The 17,720-nt window shown below is 44.8% G+C and overlaps 1 protein-coding gene across 2 annotated transcripts in view; it reads left to right on the top strand.

Annotated features, from left to right (window-relative positions):
- ZNF618 (zinc finger protein 618) overlaps nucleotides 1-17,720 on the top strand; it is a 163,027-nt gene that overhangs the window by 125,069 nt on the left and 20,238 nt on the right. Inside the window, exons 10-12 of one of the 2 annotated variants that reach the window (XM_074924113.1) lie at nucleotides 2,553-2,741; nucleotides 6,184-6,267; nucleotides 7,349-7,405. In XM_074924113.1, the coding sequence (XP_074780214.1) occupies nucleotides 2,553-2,741; nucleotides 6,184-6,267; nucleotides 7,349-7,405 (330 nt within the window). Of the gene's footprint in view, nucleotides 1-2,493; nucleotides 2,742-6,183; nucleotides 6,268-7,348; nucleotides 7,406-17,720 lie in introns of both variants that reach the window. The other variant, XM_074924112.1, reaches the window with a different exon arrangement.

Below are 17,720 nucleotides of genomic sequence, written 5' to 3' on the forward strand. Positions count from 1 at the left end.
CTTTATTTATCCTTTTGTCTTTTCATCTGAATATTTTCAGGTCTGTTAACCACCTTTGTGCAGGGCATGTACCAGCACTGGGTCTAGTGAAGGAACTGAGAGCTGACATTGTCTTCCTGATCCCTTTTGAAAGTGCCCTGGTTGCATACCCAAAGAGTTCCTCGGTCTTTCTAGCTATGTCATTGCCCTAGGAGCTCGTCTACAGCCATGATGACTGAGCACAGCAATGGATTAAGCTCTTTTTCCTGCTGCCAAGGCAGAGTCCCCCATTTTTAAGTATCACCTGTATCATCTGTATTCTTTAGCACACCATGTGCCACTCTGTGGCTGTAGCACAGTACACTCAGTTTACCAAGTGATTGAGGTCACTGAGTGAGACTTGGGCTCTACATTACTCCTCTCCTGCCCTCCCTTCTCCAGTATGTCAGCTTTGACTGGGCATATCCCAGATGCTTTCTGAGAAAGTTTAAAAAAACTTCTTCATGGCAGCAGTAATGGGATCATTTGCCCACAATGCTGTCTCCAATCTTGCTGTCTAACTGCAGATTTTGAGGCAAGAAGTTTTTGTAACCATTCAGCAAGTATTTTCATTTTTGGAAGTATCTTTAACTTGGCCTTTTCATCAGCCTGAGGCAGTGAGTTTCACAGTGAAGATAGCTCCTTTTTTCTGTTCTTGAAAAGTTATGTGATCATCTCTACCTGTGTTGCTTAGTCTTCGGAGGGAATTCATCATCTGATGAACCAAAAACTTATTTTTCAATGAATTAGCATCCTCCAGACTGCTAGAACTAATATTCTTTGGTCTATCTTGCCTTGCTGGCTCAAACTCTGTCTCTGTCTAGTGTCAAATGGAGCAGCCTTCTCTCTAGGGCCTGAATTTGAAGACATACTATTTGTTTAAGTTGGGAGCAAAAAGAAGTAGTTTTGGATGTCTTTGTAGCACTGAGACTTTTTTCTTCAGCTCTCCAGAGAGCAGTATCTGGACTGCAGAGGATTTGCAGTGATGTTCTTTCTTTGTTTCTGACACTGAATAGTTGGCTGATTGCTACTTCTCTTGGTATGGACAGGGAATAAAGCAGCAATTGGTGGGAATGGGCCTCATGGGAAACTAGATGATACATAAGCAGGAAATTGTCATATCTGACTACATTTTTGCTGGCAGTTTAGCAGCAACTGGAGGAGGATTATCCATGGAGATTGGAAGGAAGTATAGGAAGCAAAAGCAAGCCTGCCTGTGAGAAAACCTAGTGCAGAATCTCCTGCAGAAGTATACTAACATTTACTGGAAATGTCATCTTGAATCTGTGTATCAGAAAGTGAAAGAAAAACTGTTTCCTTTGAGTATCTTTTTGCAAGCTGCTTTGAATCCTCACTCTCCAGTGCTGCTGACTGCTGGCACAGAAGATGAGAGCAGTTCACACTGAAGGTCTATAATGTCTCATGGGAGTTTGGAAATGAGCATCCAGTCCCAGCCTGGGTGACTTCTCACATGTTTCAGAGTCAGGCTGTTGTACTGCCATTGGCAGTCCATGATGGAGAACTGCTTAATGTGGTTAAGTATTTCTTAATTATACTGTATAGCATGAACAGGTGCTAGTATTGCCCATCCAACTTTAGGCCTCCTAAAATATCACTGTCATTCTATAGAAATCACTGGTAACAAGCTTGGACTGTGGGTTATGTGAGCCTTGTTTCTTAGTGATTCTTTATGGTAGATGGTTGGAGTGGGACTTGGGCTTCAGGAGCCATATCCACATTTCTGTGGAAGAAGCCACTGAGGAGTGAAGGGGGTTGTTAGGTTGTTTCTCTATTTTTGTAATTGTTTTTATAATCCATGTGGCCTAGACAAAGGGCTGTTCTCCTGAAGGCTTTTCATATGACTTTTGGCATTGAAAATTCCTGGTGATCCTCACTGCATTGCAGAGACCAAAATGTAGATATATTCAAAGAGCATATCCCAGTAATACTCTCAAATTTTCCACATGTCACCAGAATTTGTCTGGAGATGGGGGCCAAAGGGCTTCCCTGACTTGCAGGATGAGAACTCTGCCTCCTAATTCCCTTCCATTCCCCTTCCCTTTGTATTTGGCTAATGAGACAAGGAATGTAGATGGAGATAATCTAGCATTTATGCAAGGCTCAAGTAAAAAATATGTCAACTCCTCCCTATTCAGAGCTCTGAGTATCACATTAGAAACCTGCTCACAAAATTCAAACTCTTACATACATAGAACTGGAGGACAGCGATGAAGGTACACCGAGCCAGGCCAATAGTACTCCTGGATGGATGGGGTGATTCCTGCTGGAGGAGGAATGGGTTGGTCATGTGGCAGTTAAAGGTGTGGAAGGGAACTAACAAGCTTCAAGAATCTGTCCCCTCGGGTGAGCGGGGAAAACAGTTTTGTTACATGGGATCGGTGGATCCACAATCACTGCAGGTCCCCATGCAAGGGATTCGTGAGCATGGCTGTTAGAAAGCAACCCTCCCAGAAGGCACACGGTCTGGGAGCTGACTGACTGTCCAGGCACTAGTTCTGAGTGTTCATATCCAGAGTTCTCTCGATCTCCACTCTTCGTGGCAGTGAAGACACAGGCGAGCCAATCCAGCAAAAAAACACCGTCTACAATAAACCGATGTTCTACCCTCCTGCACCGCACCCCTTCCGGTGTCCCACCGGCATCCCAATCCCAGATGTTCCGCGCTCCAAATTCTGGATCCCCAGGAAGCAAGGCCATCACAGGTACCAATTGCCTTTCTACCATCAACTTTCTTAACTGCTTAGTGTCCAATCCTGCCCTGGGTTGGCTTTTGATCCTTCCTGGACTCAGTCTGCTCCATCCGTGACTGTCCCAGAAAAGCTACTCCCAGAAGCAGTTGAGAGGATTAGATCCTTTGGCATGTTATAAATAAAAATGTACGTCAGCAGTAGGTCTTTATAACCTCTTCCCAGTGACAGGTTGGGGTTTTTTAAGCATCATGCTCATCATGAGGTACAAAAGACCCTGTTTCAAATCCTGGTGTCACAACCTGAGGAGAGCTTCCTGACAAGGATTGGCATAGTAGCTTGTCAGGTATGGGGATTTTTGTTTGCTTTTCAACTTTGTTTGGCATTTAGTGTTTGTTTCCCTCAAGCCAGTATTTCAGGGCTAGGCCTGTGTCTGAGGAAGTTAAATGAAGTACAGGTGTTTTCACAGTGTTCCACTCCCCACAGGAACTACCAAGAGATGAATTGGACTCCAGCAGCAAAACTAATGGTACAGAACCATCACAGAGGTGTTAGAAGACTCATTAAGATTGATCCTCCCATAGTCCCTGTTTCCTCCTTCCAAGCAAGATCAAACCTTAAAGAAATCAAAGAGCATTGAAAAAAACCTATTAATAAATAGGAAGTGAGACATAGCATTCATATGTCCAGTCAGCAGGGAAGCACTCTCTTAAATCTGGGGAATTGATAGATACATGTTCTGTCTCATACAGAAGAAGGGCTGGTGTTTAAACACCTCTGAAATCCTGGCATGGACAGATGCTGAGTAGCAGAGGTGACTGTGGTGGGAGAGGACACAGGGTGCTGAACAAGGATGCTTTTTGTTAGATAACACGTCTGCAGCTACCAGATGTTGCAGTGAGTGACCTGTCTTCTTACAGCTTGTGAGTCCTGGGATTCCATATTGTTATTGCACCTCTTAAACATTTATATGATTTTATTACTAATTTGACTTCTGTCCAGTTCAATCAAGTTACAAGTTAAAGCTGAGAAACCTTTTTCATTATTTACTTAAACTTGATACAACTTCCAGTTTCACGTCTCTCACAAAAGTGGAACTATGGGGAGCCTTCCTGGGTCAGAGGTCAGATTCATCTGAGCAGTAACTGGGAGATGTTTTTTGTAAAGGCACTTTTCTCCCCAGCTTCTCTAATCAAAAAGTGTATCAGTACATTGGGTAAAAACTTTTGAGCTTTTCCTGTATGGAGGAAGGAACCACATGATGCTTGAGCCTGGTGGATTGATCTTTAAGAAACTGTTATTAGTCTGGGGATCCTACCCTGTTAATCTGGTGGCATCACTTCCGTGATGTCTTTCAAGGCAGTGTCTTGTACAAATCCAATCTGAGCAACTTCTTGAATGTCTGGTGGAAATGCACTGACCATAACACCTATTAGGAAGACAGTCTCCAGAAGGGATGCCTTCCGAGTGCTGCAGTTAGAGACGTTTCACGTGGGCCTGGATATTGCCAGAGATGGTGGAGTACCACTCCAATGACAGTGTTTGCATAGACACTTAGTAGAGTGGCACTTTGTCTATACACATAATTTTGCTTTGCATGCAAAATGTTCAGGTATGAGGAGAGACAACTTGTGTCAACTGCCCTCTCCTCTGTGGGAAGGGCACAGTAAGTCCAAGGCAGTGCATTAAACCAATTTTTTCTTATTGCCAGACATTGGGGGGTGGGGAATAATAGAGGATGAGGACAAAACTACCATACAAATTTTTTCCAAATGTTTTTGGAGACCTCCAACTCACTTCTACTTGTGACATAAGCCAGGATTTGAACCTGGGTCTCTTGGGGGGTAGGTTGGCCTAATAATTTTGTCATGGTCTCTTTTTCCCACTGTGCCATCTGATTTTCTAGATACTTAAGGCCTCTTATTACTGTTATTTAACTGTCAAAGGGGGTGGACTAGATAACGTCTCCAGTTCCTCTGTTTTATGTGATTCTGTTTTAACTGATTTGACTGCATAAGTTCTCCTGTTCTCCTGCATTTTAGAAAGAGTCAGGAAGGTAGTAGATTGAGAAGCCTGCTCAGGACTTGGAAGGGTCCACAAAGGATTGGCTGGACCAGAATTCCTGGACTGGGAGCTTCAAACAGTTCAGGTCTTTTCTAGCCACATCAGATATAAAGGCCGTGTGTCTGAGACACGTTTCAGCACAGGGAGGCTGTGAGGCTGCAGGGAGCTGGGACTTCTTTATGGAAGTCATGACAGCAGTTCTGAGTACTCCAGTGGTCTGCAGCAGTATGTAATGAAATAATGATCTGATACCAGTTTTCAACACCCCTGAAAGCCTTCTGTTCCCCAGCTCCCTCACTATGCAATTTGCATGCTGCTGAGCCCAGCAGAGCCTTCCTAAGTCATGTTCAGATGAAACCATTGAGTGACAGTGGACTCCATGAATGAGTCCACGTATGGGAAGAGTCCATACAGCATAGACTATACACACTTTGGCCAGTTCGCCTTTCATTTTATTTATTTGTAGTTTATCCCTTGAGTCACTACAGTAAAACATTGGCCCAGATACGGAAAACCTAACTGAGATGAGACAAGACCTCATACTAGTTGTACTTTTGAACTTGTGCTGAGGGACACCAGCACAAGGAGGATGGGAGACACATCAGCTGTGCTGTACAGGGACATTTCAGGACACTGCAGCTACTGCCAGAGTCAGGAACCACCTCTGCACACTGGAGGAGTCATGACAGTTACTGGGAAATTGCCTTGTGCTGTTGCTGAAGTGTGTGAAGCAAGTGAACTGCCAAGAGCACTGGCTGGCAGCACGCTGCAGGAGCAGAGCCTGCCTGCTTGGCCTTGGGGAGGGGTGCGGTAGCGAGCTCACTGTTGGAAAGCACAGAGAGCCAGAGGATCTACCACAGCTTCTCCAGACATCATGGGCAGGCTCTGGGACAGCCAGTCAGTCCTCCACTCAAAGATTTTGGGGATGGTATTTAGGGAGGGAATGCAGATTGCTGGAAAGCTCAGGGGGAGCTGGTAGTGCTTCTGTAGGTGACACTCTACATGCTGTGATGAGGACCCAAGTTCAGTCTGCAGACCATCTGTGCCAGAGGCTTTAAGGGCTGCTTATTGCCTTAAGGAAGAGTAAGATAAGGGTTGGGTTTTTTTGCAGGGGAGGAAGCCATGACCCTTCTGGTTCAGTCAGGACTGGTGTTCCTGGGCTCCCTAAGAGCCAATCCAGGCCACCTCAGCCAGAAGGCATTCAAGAAAAATATCTACCTGTTATCCCTTCAATGAATCTGGCCCATTTGCCTCCAAAACGAGGTATTTGACCTTTCTGCTGTATTCAGGGTATGCAATTATGTGGCACAGGAGCATGTTGTCTTGCCTCCTGTCTGTGTGGTTCTGCATCCACTATTGACCAGTCACCATCCTTGCTTTGTTCTCCACCCAGCAGAAAGCGCTTTCAGCAGGAGAGTGGAAGGCAAAGCGCAAAACAACTTTGAAGAAACAAACAGCAATTCTCAGAACTCCAGCGGTAAGTGTGTTCACTCCTTCCTGCTGTTGCTTACCATGTCCTTCTTCAGAGCAGGATTCAGCTGTGATCTGTGATTATATATTTGGGGTACCTTCTTTAAGCTTGCAGGCAGCTAGTCCTTCTGGGGTAGTGCCCTCTTCTTATTCCTCTCCGGGTTCCTGCCACTCCAAGCCTGTAAAAAAAGGTGATATGGGCATCCTGCTCCCAAGGTCCAGATACTTCAGCGTAGGTTTTTCAGTGGGTAGCAAAGGTGTAGAGAAGGGGAATATGGGTGGAGATAAAGCAGAACTTGTTCCTTGTCTGTGCATCAGTGAAGTCCTCGTGAAGCAAAGCCATTTGCAACAAGCAAGAGTAGTTTGAGGACTATGAATAGAACAGCAGTTTGCATATTACAGTGTTGCCACATTGAATGTGGCAGCTTATTTACACATCACTGTAACCAGTCCAGCTGTTTGCGAGTTCACTACATGGAAGTCACGGCGTACCAGATGTGTAGATGTGGGACCAAAATATATGTGTTTTAAGGAATTAAAATCTATTTCACTTCTGGAGCTCCCTTGGAGTTTTAAGTCTAAGTGGTAGTAACTAAACATAACCACTGGCCTAGACAATTTTGATTAGGTACACCATTTATAGAGTTTTCTTTACAAGATTTTACCCTGCCAGTGTATCCCCCTGCCTTCAAGTGGGACACCACCATTCTCTTATGCATAAGAGACAGACCAGATGAAACAGAATTTTGGCATCTTCATGTAGAGATAAAAAACATGCCATCAGAAAAGGCTGACCTTTCTCCATTCCCCATTCAAGAGTACCAAAACTGGAATGGACAGGTAAGGGAAGGGATTCCTTCCTGGAGCAGGTTAGACAGTGTTGTTGCAAGGGTTTATGTATGCCTCTGAAGCAAATGAGGGGCTTCCTGGAATCATGTTGAAAAGGAATGACATGGTGTTGGAAAACCCATCTGCAGTATCAGAGTGGGTGATAGTGAATGGGAAAGAAGTTGTTTGTTACTAAAATACTGTATGTTATGTTTTGGGGAACAATCCTGTACTAATCCAAGCATTCACCACAATTACAGCTGTTCATTCGGGGACAGAAAAACCTAAAGAAAAGAGGTGTAAGCAGAACCCATCAGGTGAGCTTGTCTCTGTGTTTCAGGCCCTTGTACTTTTTAGTCCTGTTCCACTTGGGTAGCAGCGCTCAGGAGTCCTTAGGGGCTGGCCAAGTCTGTCTTCAGTCAGCCCAACCAGGCTGTTAGACATGACACAAAACAGCGTAGTTCACTGACTGCCAAGAGTTACTAGCCTGACTTGCTGTTCTGAAAGTGGCCTCTTGCCTCTCAGCAGGTCTACTCCTCATGTCTTGTCTTCTGTGGTAGTATGAGTGGTTTGAAGAGTTTCAAAGACTTTAAGTGCATGTCTTTAAATGTCAATATAGCATTTGGATTCCTGACTCCTCTGGGGCCCTTTGAAGGCAACAGCCTTAGATTGTTCCTTTTTTTATTCCTATCAAGCCCTGTATAACCTACAGAGGAGGGACAGAATTATCTTCTTTCATATCAAACAGCTTTTTTCCTAAAACCAAGAAAGCTGCATTGTAAAACCTTCCGGCTGCAAACCCTCTATTAGTTTTGCAGAAGAGGAAATGAACCTGTAGCGTGGGAGGGGGGTCTAGGAACCACTGACAAGAAGCACACACAAAGAAAGGGTAACTGTATTGAATAGTCCCAAGACTTTAGTTCTGTCTGAACTGCTATTAAATACTGATCCATTGTTGCTGTGACACATCTCACAGATTCTCCCTGCCATCTCCTTGTACCAGCTCACATCACAGTCATCCTTCTGAATCTGTTTCTATCTGAACTGCAACATTTAAAGCGCATGAGTACAAGCTCACAGTAAAAAACAAAACAAAGCCAGAAATTCTTAGAAATTGAGCAGTGAGTTTCATATGATTTGTTCATCTTATTTCATTGTAAGAAGTGTTTCTGTCTGCACCACATGTATGGTCAGCTTATTTTAGTGGCTTAGTCTAGGGCCTGGCAGGTTGCAGGATTGTTGCAAGGTGCTCACCTAAACTTTTGTTTGAGCCAGGAAACCTGAGGAACTTGAACTGCTCAGGACTGGTTTGAGAGGAGTTGGGCTCTGGTTGGAAGCAGTTCTTTTCTGCATTAAGCAGCTGATACACTCCTCAAAGCCAGACTGGTGCATGGAGATGTATAAACTTCCCTTTTCTCCCTTCCCTTATCTGTTGTGCATTCTCTTTTCTTCCCTAGCTCTGTTTTCCCCCCTTGACTTCATCTTTGTGCTGCTTCCTATGTGTCCCGTCCAGTGCTCTTTTCCAGCTCTTGCACCAAGCTATTTCTTCTCTTTCGTTACTTCGTATTCTCAGGAGTCAGTCTAAATGTTCTCACTGATAGCAGCCTGAGTGAGCATCACCATGTCACACTATGAATGGCACTGGTGATTAGAGAGGCCATGGAAAGCTCTGCAGGCATCTGCGTGCTTGATTGTCCAAGCAGAACTCTCAGTAACTTCCTCTTTGAAGAGATGACATGTCATTACCTCCCTGTTTTCCTTCTTTCCATGGCTGTATTTCAGTAGGTGGGATAAATTCTGTGTGGTTCAGTGTTCATGTGTGGTGTGAACTCTTAGGAGTAATTCTGGCATTGCTGGCTTGTCCTTCCCTGTGCTTCAGCCAACAGATTTTGCACAGGCAGGGAAGCAGCTGGTGATAATGAGAGAAGGACAGACACTTCTGTCCACCCCACTCCCATCTGCTTCTGATCACCAAACTCCCGCTGCTGTAAAGAATAGTGCCCAGGTTTGGGAGGTAAATGTAGGTCTCCCTTGAGCAGCCCGAGAGCTGTGTGGCTTGGCCTTGATAAATGTTTGATTCTCTGTACCACTTGCTCTTTGTGGATGTGAATTTTGTGTCACAGGCTCAGTTATAATGATATCAGAGAAGCAGGTGGGGGGTTTTTTTAGACCACCCAGCCTAAATTATATTCTTTCCCTGTGTCACTGTCCTGACTTGCAGTGCCACAGACTGCTTCATGTCTAGAGTGAAGGGGAGGACAAGCAAAGCAGGAAAGTCAGCAACTAAAGCCACCTAAAATAGACTTGGATGCAATGCTGTAGGGAGTCCTAAGTAGGAATAAATTAGAACAGAAAACGTTGGATTTCAGATGTGTTTTCCCTGTGCACAGCCCCAGTCCTGGTCATAGCAAATGCAGGTACCTGGTATCCTTATCTGAGTAACCTAGTATCTTGCTGCCCATAAAACAGTTCCTGGTCTGCATGGCAATCACATTTTCCTGGCTACAGTCCCATCTACCAGCAGAAGGTCTGTTTCCCAGCAGGGTGTGATGGAGCCACAGAGTGGATGGAGAAGAACTGTTGAGCTGCCATCCACCTCATGACTGGGAGACTATCCTTTATATTAATAGAAAACAGTCTCCACAGCCCCTTAAACTTGCTTTTTGATTAAACCTGGAGGTTTCACAGCGCTTTAAAAATAGTATCTGCTAAAATGTGCGGATTGCTTCCTTGTGCCACCTCTGGAGGACAGGCAGCCAACGCAGAGGTCCGAAGTCACGTGAAGCTTGTGATTATTCCACTGCTGAACTAAGCAAGGTCTAGAAAACAGGGACATGGCCCGATCCTGAAAGACTGGCTTGTTGCGATGCATGAGCTCTTAATTATCTAAGATACTGTAAAGCTGCTTTCAAGAAAACACTCTTTGATGGTGGTCATTTTGCAGAGTGTTGGCATGTGCAGTGGTCTTCTGTACTAAATTCCCAAGAGGCCAGATAGTATTTGAAGGGCAGCTTGTGACATACTCTTCTTGCAAATGCTAGTGATTATCAACCTGAGCATGAAATGAAAAAGCCCCAGAAAGGGGCAAATACATGCATTGTGTTCAATAGTGAAGGCTTGCTGCCTTCCTCTTCCACCATGCACGGCTGGAATGTGTGGAGCAGCATTTGAGTGGGACTCTGCAGACTTGGCCCTGGAGTGATTTAGTGTGTAACCACACATGTTTTGTCCCAAGCTTTTGGATCTTTCCATTGTCTCATTTTTTGTCTTGACTTTAGAAAGCCACAGGGGCAATGACCATCTCCAACTTAGTGTTTATAGCATAATCCAGCCTTGATCTGTTTTGGATGCTATGGGTGACTCCTTAGTAAAATGAATAATTTGCAGTTGCACTGCCTGTAGGCCAAGAGGGATGAAGGAAATCGTGAGACTTCAAGAAGGAAAAAAACAAAACAAAGTGGGGGAAAAAAAAAGGTCTTTAGTTTAGATACCTTAAAGTACAGCCATCCAAAGTAAAAAATTAACTGAAATTGACAGTATTTGTTGATTTCTAAACTTGCTAGACATTATGAATGTGAAAGAGAAAACATTTAAAATTATGTAGGGAATTGGGAAATATTTTTAACTTTCAAGACTCATTTAAGCTGTATAAATGTCTCAATTTCATCTGCTGCATTAGGTAACTATTACTGTCATAAGTTCCAGGGGAGCGAATTCTAGCATTTGCAGTTTTTTAAATGTCAGTGCTTTTCATTCATATTTACACAATGAAGCTTTTCTTTCCAGCAGAGTTTATTTCAGACTGGGTAGAGGGGCAAGGAAAAGAATCTTTTTTGAATCGGTTCATGCTAAGATGAAGTGAGATTGAGACCAAAAAAAGACAATTTCCTCCTTTCAATTTAGAAGTAAAAATTTTTGGAAAAGACTGAGAAGTACCAGTTCTCAAAATTTAAAGGACATAGGGCCAAACTTTAAACATGCAGTTAGTGAAATTTTCAGAAGTGTTACATGCTCTATTTCTTTCTAGTGAATCAGTTCTAAGTGCAAAACATTTTTCAATGCTGCACTTTACTTTTCTATGTGTGCAACACCCTTAAGAGTTATATTTAGCTAGTGAAAATGTACATAAGCAGCATCCTACAATATATTATCGTTCCTAATTCCCATCCAGTTGTAGCATAGAACTATTTCGAGCAGGATAATTAGAAATGTCTCATTCACCACTTGCCACATAAACCCAGTATTTTTAGCATGTGTTAAACAGGGTAGTCTCTGAAACAGAAATAAGTAGTATGTCTTTCTTGCTTAGCAACTGATGAGAAGTAACCTTTAGTTTTATGGAAAGCAGCAAAAAAAAAAGTCAGAGTGCAAATCAGCATTAAACTCATGATTTAAACCTCTTCTGAAGCTTTGTTTGGTGGTGATGGGAGCAGACATGATGTCCAGTTGAGTCCCATGTGCGAATTCTCTTGCAGTAACAGTAGCCCTTACAATGCCAGGTCCCCTAGTGCACCTGAATGGAAGGCCAGGCTAATAAGAGTCTTAGCAGTGATTACTGCCAAACTAGTGTCCAAAAGAGCTGTTTGCACTGAAAATGCAGGTGGTCAATGGTGCACATATGGGAGGAGGCAGTTAGGTGTGTTACAAACACTGGGATCTTCCTTCTCTGTCATTGGCCATACATCTTCTTCTGCAGTTTCTCTGTAGTTGTGATCATACAGCTCATCTGGTTGGATTTCTTCTGGGAAGACATGACTTCTAAGCTAGGATTTTTGGTGGGTGAGTGCAGCTTTAATGCTTGGGGCATAATAATTCTTGATTATTGATTACAGTCTGATGTTAGCACAGCCAGTCCCCTACGCCTCTACCTCCGGGGATGCACCCAACTGTCTTACAGGTTTTGTCAGCTGAACCAAAGCACAAAATACAAATCCCATTCAAGTGGTTCATCTCTTGGTAAATCTCTTTCTCACCTGTTGGTTGGTTTGGGAACAGGACAAGCCTGCTATTGCTGCCTTTCCATTGAGTTGGGAGGTCCAGGTGACCAAGTTTGAGGAGTGAGGAAAAGATGGGGGAGTCGTTATGTGATCTCCCACGTTGTCGCAACTAACCTGTGCAGAGCACAGGCAATGCCCATCACAGGGCAACACAACTGCACATGCATAGGCTATGTTTTCCAAAGCAGCCTAAAAATTATGTGCCCAGATGAAGGATTACCATCTGAGTGCAGTTCTCAGCATTAGAATAAGAGTAACACAAGATAAATAAGAGTTTCTGTGTCCACTGGGCATTTGCATGAAATTGAGGTTTCTGGGAATTAACTGTTTACTTCTGGTGCCACATTTGTTTAAGTTGTTCCAGACTTGTCATATTGAACACGCAACTTGTAGACAGGAAGAAAGATACCTGGGTTAAAAAAAAAAAGCCGCTTAGCAGCAAGTCTTCGTGAGTGATATTCTGCCAGTTGCTCAAGAGCCCTGGGTAACTAGGAAGGACATTGGGGCAATACATATGAAAGACATTGAAGCAAGAGTGTGAGCAGTCAGGAAAATTGGGCACAGACCAGCGATATGAGCTGTGGATTGCAGTCTTCAAGCACAGATACTGGACTGGGCTGGGGCTGGACAGTACATGGCAAAAAGAGTCAGTGATAGAGCAATGTCTAGGCAGAAAAAAGTTTCCTGGTGACCTCCTGTTTCAGTTCTGTCTGGAGAATCTACAGAGTGAAAGATTATCAAATCCCCAGAGCAAGCCAAATTATCATTGATCATTCAAACTGACACTTCTGTGACTATTCTCAGAGTAGGTGGCTTTGGTGGAACTGTGCTGAGGCAGGGACATTACAGTGCATGGATAACAAAATGGCTCATAATATAAAGACCAGAAAAATCCCAACAGTTTTTCTTCACTTAAAATACCGTAGTAGCAATGTTTAGCAAGTGGCCTGAACTCATATTGCAGACTGACGATTGTTTTCACATGTATAGGAAGTCAAGCATAATTGAGGAGACTACTTTAGCACTTCTGGCTGGAAAGCAGCCAAAGGGTACGTTGAGAATTCACTGTGGTGTATGAAGTGGTGTACACCACTGCTCTGTACCTCTTCAGATCAAGTTCAATTCAGGGGGGATGGTAGAGTGTTGGGTGTTAACCCTCAAAAGCTTACTTGCCTCTGGTGTGCTGAAAGAGCCCTTTAAAGCCTGAAGCCGTGGGATGGTCCACTGAGCACACTTGTGTTCGCTGATTAAGCACAGTGGTTCCCAAAGCAGAGGCAGAGAGCACAGATAGGGAAACAGTGGTACCTAGAGGAGCCTGCCCTGTTCAGCTGCTCAGCAGGACCAGGTAGGACCCTGTTTCAGTGAAAATCTTCCTCCAGATACACACTTGATCAGCTGCAACTAGCACTCTTAGTGCAAGGTTGGGTAATTAACACATATTGGGTGTTAAGCAGTCATCAGTGTTCTGTATCCAGCTGGTGCCTTCCATACATATCCCTTCCATAGCACTGTCTATTCACGTCTTTGCCAAGCATCATCCATGCCTTCATCTTCATTCCTTACTGGCTGGCCCTGCCAGCTGAAGCCCTCTTCAACAGCTCAGGTCCTCATCATGTTGAAATACTTAGCATGGAGGCTCACTGTGCTTGACCTATGTGGTTAATGAGTTAAGTTTTCCTTCCAAGCAAACCAGTTCAAGTCTGTCAGCCCTGAGCCTCATACATCGATGCATCAATTCATAACTTTGGACCTGGGGGCCATTCCGTAAATGCACTGAATCGGGGACTGAATATTTAACACTAATGGTTTTTACCTCTCTGGAGGGATTTGACACTAAAGGACCTCACCTGGAAACTGTAGGAAACTGCACAGGGCCTGAGGTGCTGAGAAACACTGCTTCTGCCCCTGTGCACTGCAAGAGTAGATGCAGGTGGCCCTGGGTTGACCAAGGGCTCGTTGAGCATGCAGGGTTTCCATTCCTTTCAGTCACTCCTTAATCTGCAAGGTGTGCTGGACAGAAAATGTGTATTCACAGCCTGAAGTAATGTGTGCTGTGTAGAAACTCTCCTTCGGCATACCATCCAGTGAGGCTAAAACACCCTGTTTTTCTTCCCCAGCTTCAGTTTGAGGAAGCTGCACAGTGAATCTGGGAATTTGCATCTCAGGCCCCCCCAGAAAAGCCATTTGTAAAGGGTTTCTTGCCCCCTTAGCTTTTCTTCTGCTGGCCGTCCCCACCTGACTGTTCCCATTACTGTAGCGTAGGGTGTGTGTTAAAATCTCTGGACGTTTCAAAATGGGAAGGGAAGACGCAGATCCCCAGCCATAAGATACCCATCAAGACACTGAGACAGAAAATTCACAGCTGATCATGTCGTAATTTGCAGTAAATGGAGACCCTCATCCTGCCACAGTGCAGAGTAAGGATAAGGATCAGTGAGCAGATAGGCAGAGCTGTGTAGCATGCAGCGAGGTCTCTGCCAGTCTCAATATTTAAATCTCTTTCTTTTTTGCAGAAACCGCAAGTCCCCTGATTTCAAATCCTTTCCCGCTTTTACAAAGTAAGTGTGATGGATGTCTGTGGTGCACAAAGGCGGGGACTTCCACCCTGCAGCCGTGCTGGCCTGCACTCTTAGCATTTTTCATGAATAAATGTTTTTTTTATTATGAGTCCAGGTGTCAAAGAACAAAATGCCTCACTTCTGTGGCTCTGATTTCAGAAGTAAATGCAGCAGAAATCCTTCAGGGTGTTCCTGTGCAGTATGTGGCTGCTAGACCATTTAGACTCAAGGCCTTCTGGGAGTTAATTTTTATGGAATATGCCAATACATGTTCTGAGAGACCAGGGTTTGAAGACTGCAAATTACACTTACTCACAGGAAAACTAGGCTTCATGGCTCAGCTCAGTAAACACCTTTGCAGAGACAATTTGCTTTGGCTTGAGAGCACAGATGAGAAATGGGAGCCCCGGGCATGGTGGTGAGCAAGCAGCAGGGGGGGGAGAGCAGGTTTGGGATGGGCGGATGCGGGTGGGCTCTGCTTGAGATTCTGCCCCGTGCCCTTGATGCTTTCAATAGGCAGATCTTCCTTTGTCTTACCGTGTGTTTGGTGACTGCTTAGCTTGTGTCTGGATCTTAGGGTGATACTGTCTGCGCCAACCTCGTAATCTAGGACATTGCTGAGTGCTGCACCCTGAGCATGACTGCAGTGGCAGAGGATGCTTGTTCTTTCTCCACTTACAAATCTGAGAAAGAAGCGAGAGCTTTATTCAGAACATGAGCGTTCACGCTGGAAGAGAAATCAAATTAGTGCCAACAAATTTTAACAACCGCAATGCATTCAGGACTCCCCCTTTTAAAGCATGCTTCATAGCATCTTTTTACATCACACCTCTTTTGTTGTCTGAGATGGGTGGAAGCAACAGAAATTTCTGTTTTCAAGAAACTTCCCCTTACTTTAGTGTGTGATGGCATTTTTCTAGGAGTCTGCTGCTGGTTCTAATGTATTCTGTCATTGGTTTATGTCAAAGGTACAGGAAGATGCAGTTACACTGTTAATTAAAGCCAATGGAAACATTGAGCAAAAACACTGAGACATTTCCCTTACAGTTCTTCTGCATTTGTTTTTCATCAAAGTGTGGACAGAAGTGTTGAAATGTGGGTCTTCTCTGTTGAGGGGAGAGCTGCCTGGGGGTCTGCTCCCTGTGCTGCCATCAGTCGTTGAGCTGGCTGCTGGGTTTCACTCATGCACAAGCAGCTCAGGGCGTTTTCTGTTGAAACTTTCTGTTAAAAGCTCTCAACTCATGTTCACTCCTGGCCTCAAACCAGGGCTCTGCTATTTTCTCTGGCTTAGATGTGGCAATGAGAGTTAACATGGGAATTAGAGTGATTTATTTAACCTAAGCACAAATGCTGGTTTTTTTCTGTCTTGGCTTATACAGCCTGCTGCCTTATTCTGGAGCCTTGTTCACTGGGTATACATAAAGCACTAATAAAAGTGTCTAATAATAGCCCTGTAGAAAGATGTTTTAAATTGTGCAACCAACTGTGTTAGTTCTCTGTGGCTCAAGAGACTGAAGAGACTTCAGCAGCTGCTGGTGCTTTAGATTTCTGTAAAGGGGTTCTGAGAGAGTACCTGGACAGCCAGTAAGGGTGACGTGATTGCATGTCTTGTTCAGAGCGGAGAGGGACCTGGCTCACAAAGGAGGTTGTTTTTTCTGGGGAAGAATGCCCTGGGGAGAAGGAGTGCTTTGTGCTCAGCAGCCAACACCCAGTGCACCACAGACAAATGTCTCTTCTTTTTGGGGAGAAAAGGTCTTTGGTGTTAGATAGTAGAATTAACTGCTATTACTTAGGGGTGCTGCAATGCTTGAGTTTTAAACAACTTGCAAGAAGCTGTTATGGGTGTTTGCAGTTCCAATGGCACTGTTTGCTTGCAGTGGATTTTCTTGTGCTCCCCACTACGTAACCGCTCTACATTGTGGGAAAACTTGGGAATGAGAGTCAGACTCCGCTGAGATCAGTTGGCTGTAGAGTAGCCCTTTTCTGCTGGCAGACAGGACATTTTCAGAGTGATTTCCTCCTCCTTCCAAATTTTCAAATATTTTGCCTGAGAAGAGCTATACAGAGTCAGGATCCTGGCTCAGCACAGTGCGATCCCACTGTCACTTCAGAGGTGGCCATCTCCAAGCCCTGGGGTCTGCTCCTCTGCATGGCAGGCAGTGGAAGGAGCAGATAACCCAGTGACAGCTAGCACGGCTCAAGAGAAAAACCTGCTGGATCTGTGCCACAAGCTCTGAGTGGAAGGGGACAGCCAGTGTGGAAGGAGGGACCGGAGGAGGGAGATTGGAAAAGATGGTGGGTGGACAGATAGCAAGGGAGCAGCGTAGGCACTGTGCAGCCTCACCTGTCGCATACTCAGTGTTGTACCCTTTCCCCTTCTTCTCCGGTGCTGTGTGGACAGGTCTGGCCCACACAACATTTGCCATTTCATACACAGACTTTCCACTGCCAAATTTGGGCTACAGGCTTGCAGAAATCTTCTAAACATGCAGCAACAACAGAGAGCCAGAAAGACAGTGGGGCTCTCTGAGGGTTCAATTCATGATTTCTTGTCTTTTTGTGAAGACTCGGAGCCTGTTTCCACCCCTTCTGCAGCAAAGCCTCATGCATGCAGCTCAGCCGTGTGTGAGAAGAGGCAGAACATGGAGAATAGATGCCCTCCTGGCCCAGCAACACGTGTTGGGGGTCAGGCAAGAGCCCTTTCCCTGCTGCTGCACAGGCTCTTGAGCTTCTGCAGGAAAATGCGTCATAGCCATGGCTGAACACAGACCCATGGGAGAGCTTAAGCTGTATCCCAAGGCCTGCAGAAGATGCAGCATCTCTGACTGCTGCCCCAGCTTCATGGCTCTGGTCTTGGCTGTGTGAAGAGCTTGCTTTCCAGTATAGCCTGGCATTTCATCTTCTGAGCTGTTCAGTGATGTGTGAGAATCCTGCACTCCAGGTTTAGCGTTGAGTGTTGCAGGATTTTAATGGCTTATTTGCTAACATGAAGTTCCTGTAGGATGCACTAGTGGCAGTCTGTAGTAGCAAGGACACAGCCTGGTGCACACACACTGCAATACGTTGTGCCTGGGTCA

This window comes from Athene noctua, chromosome 20, assembly GCF_965140245.1.
Source record: "Athene noctua chromosome 20, bAthNoc1.hap1.1, whole genome shotgun sequence".
Lineage (NCBI taxonomy): Eukaryota > Metazoa > Chordata > Aves > Strigiformes > Strigidae > Athene > Athene noctua.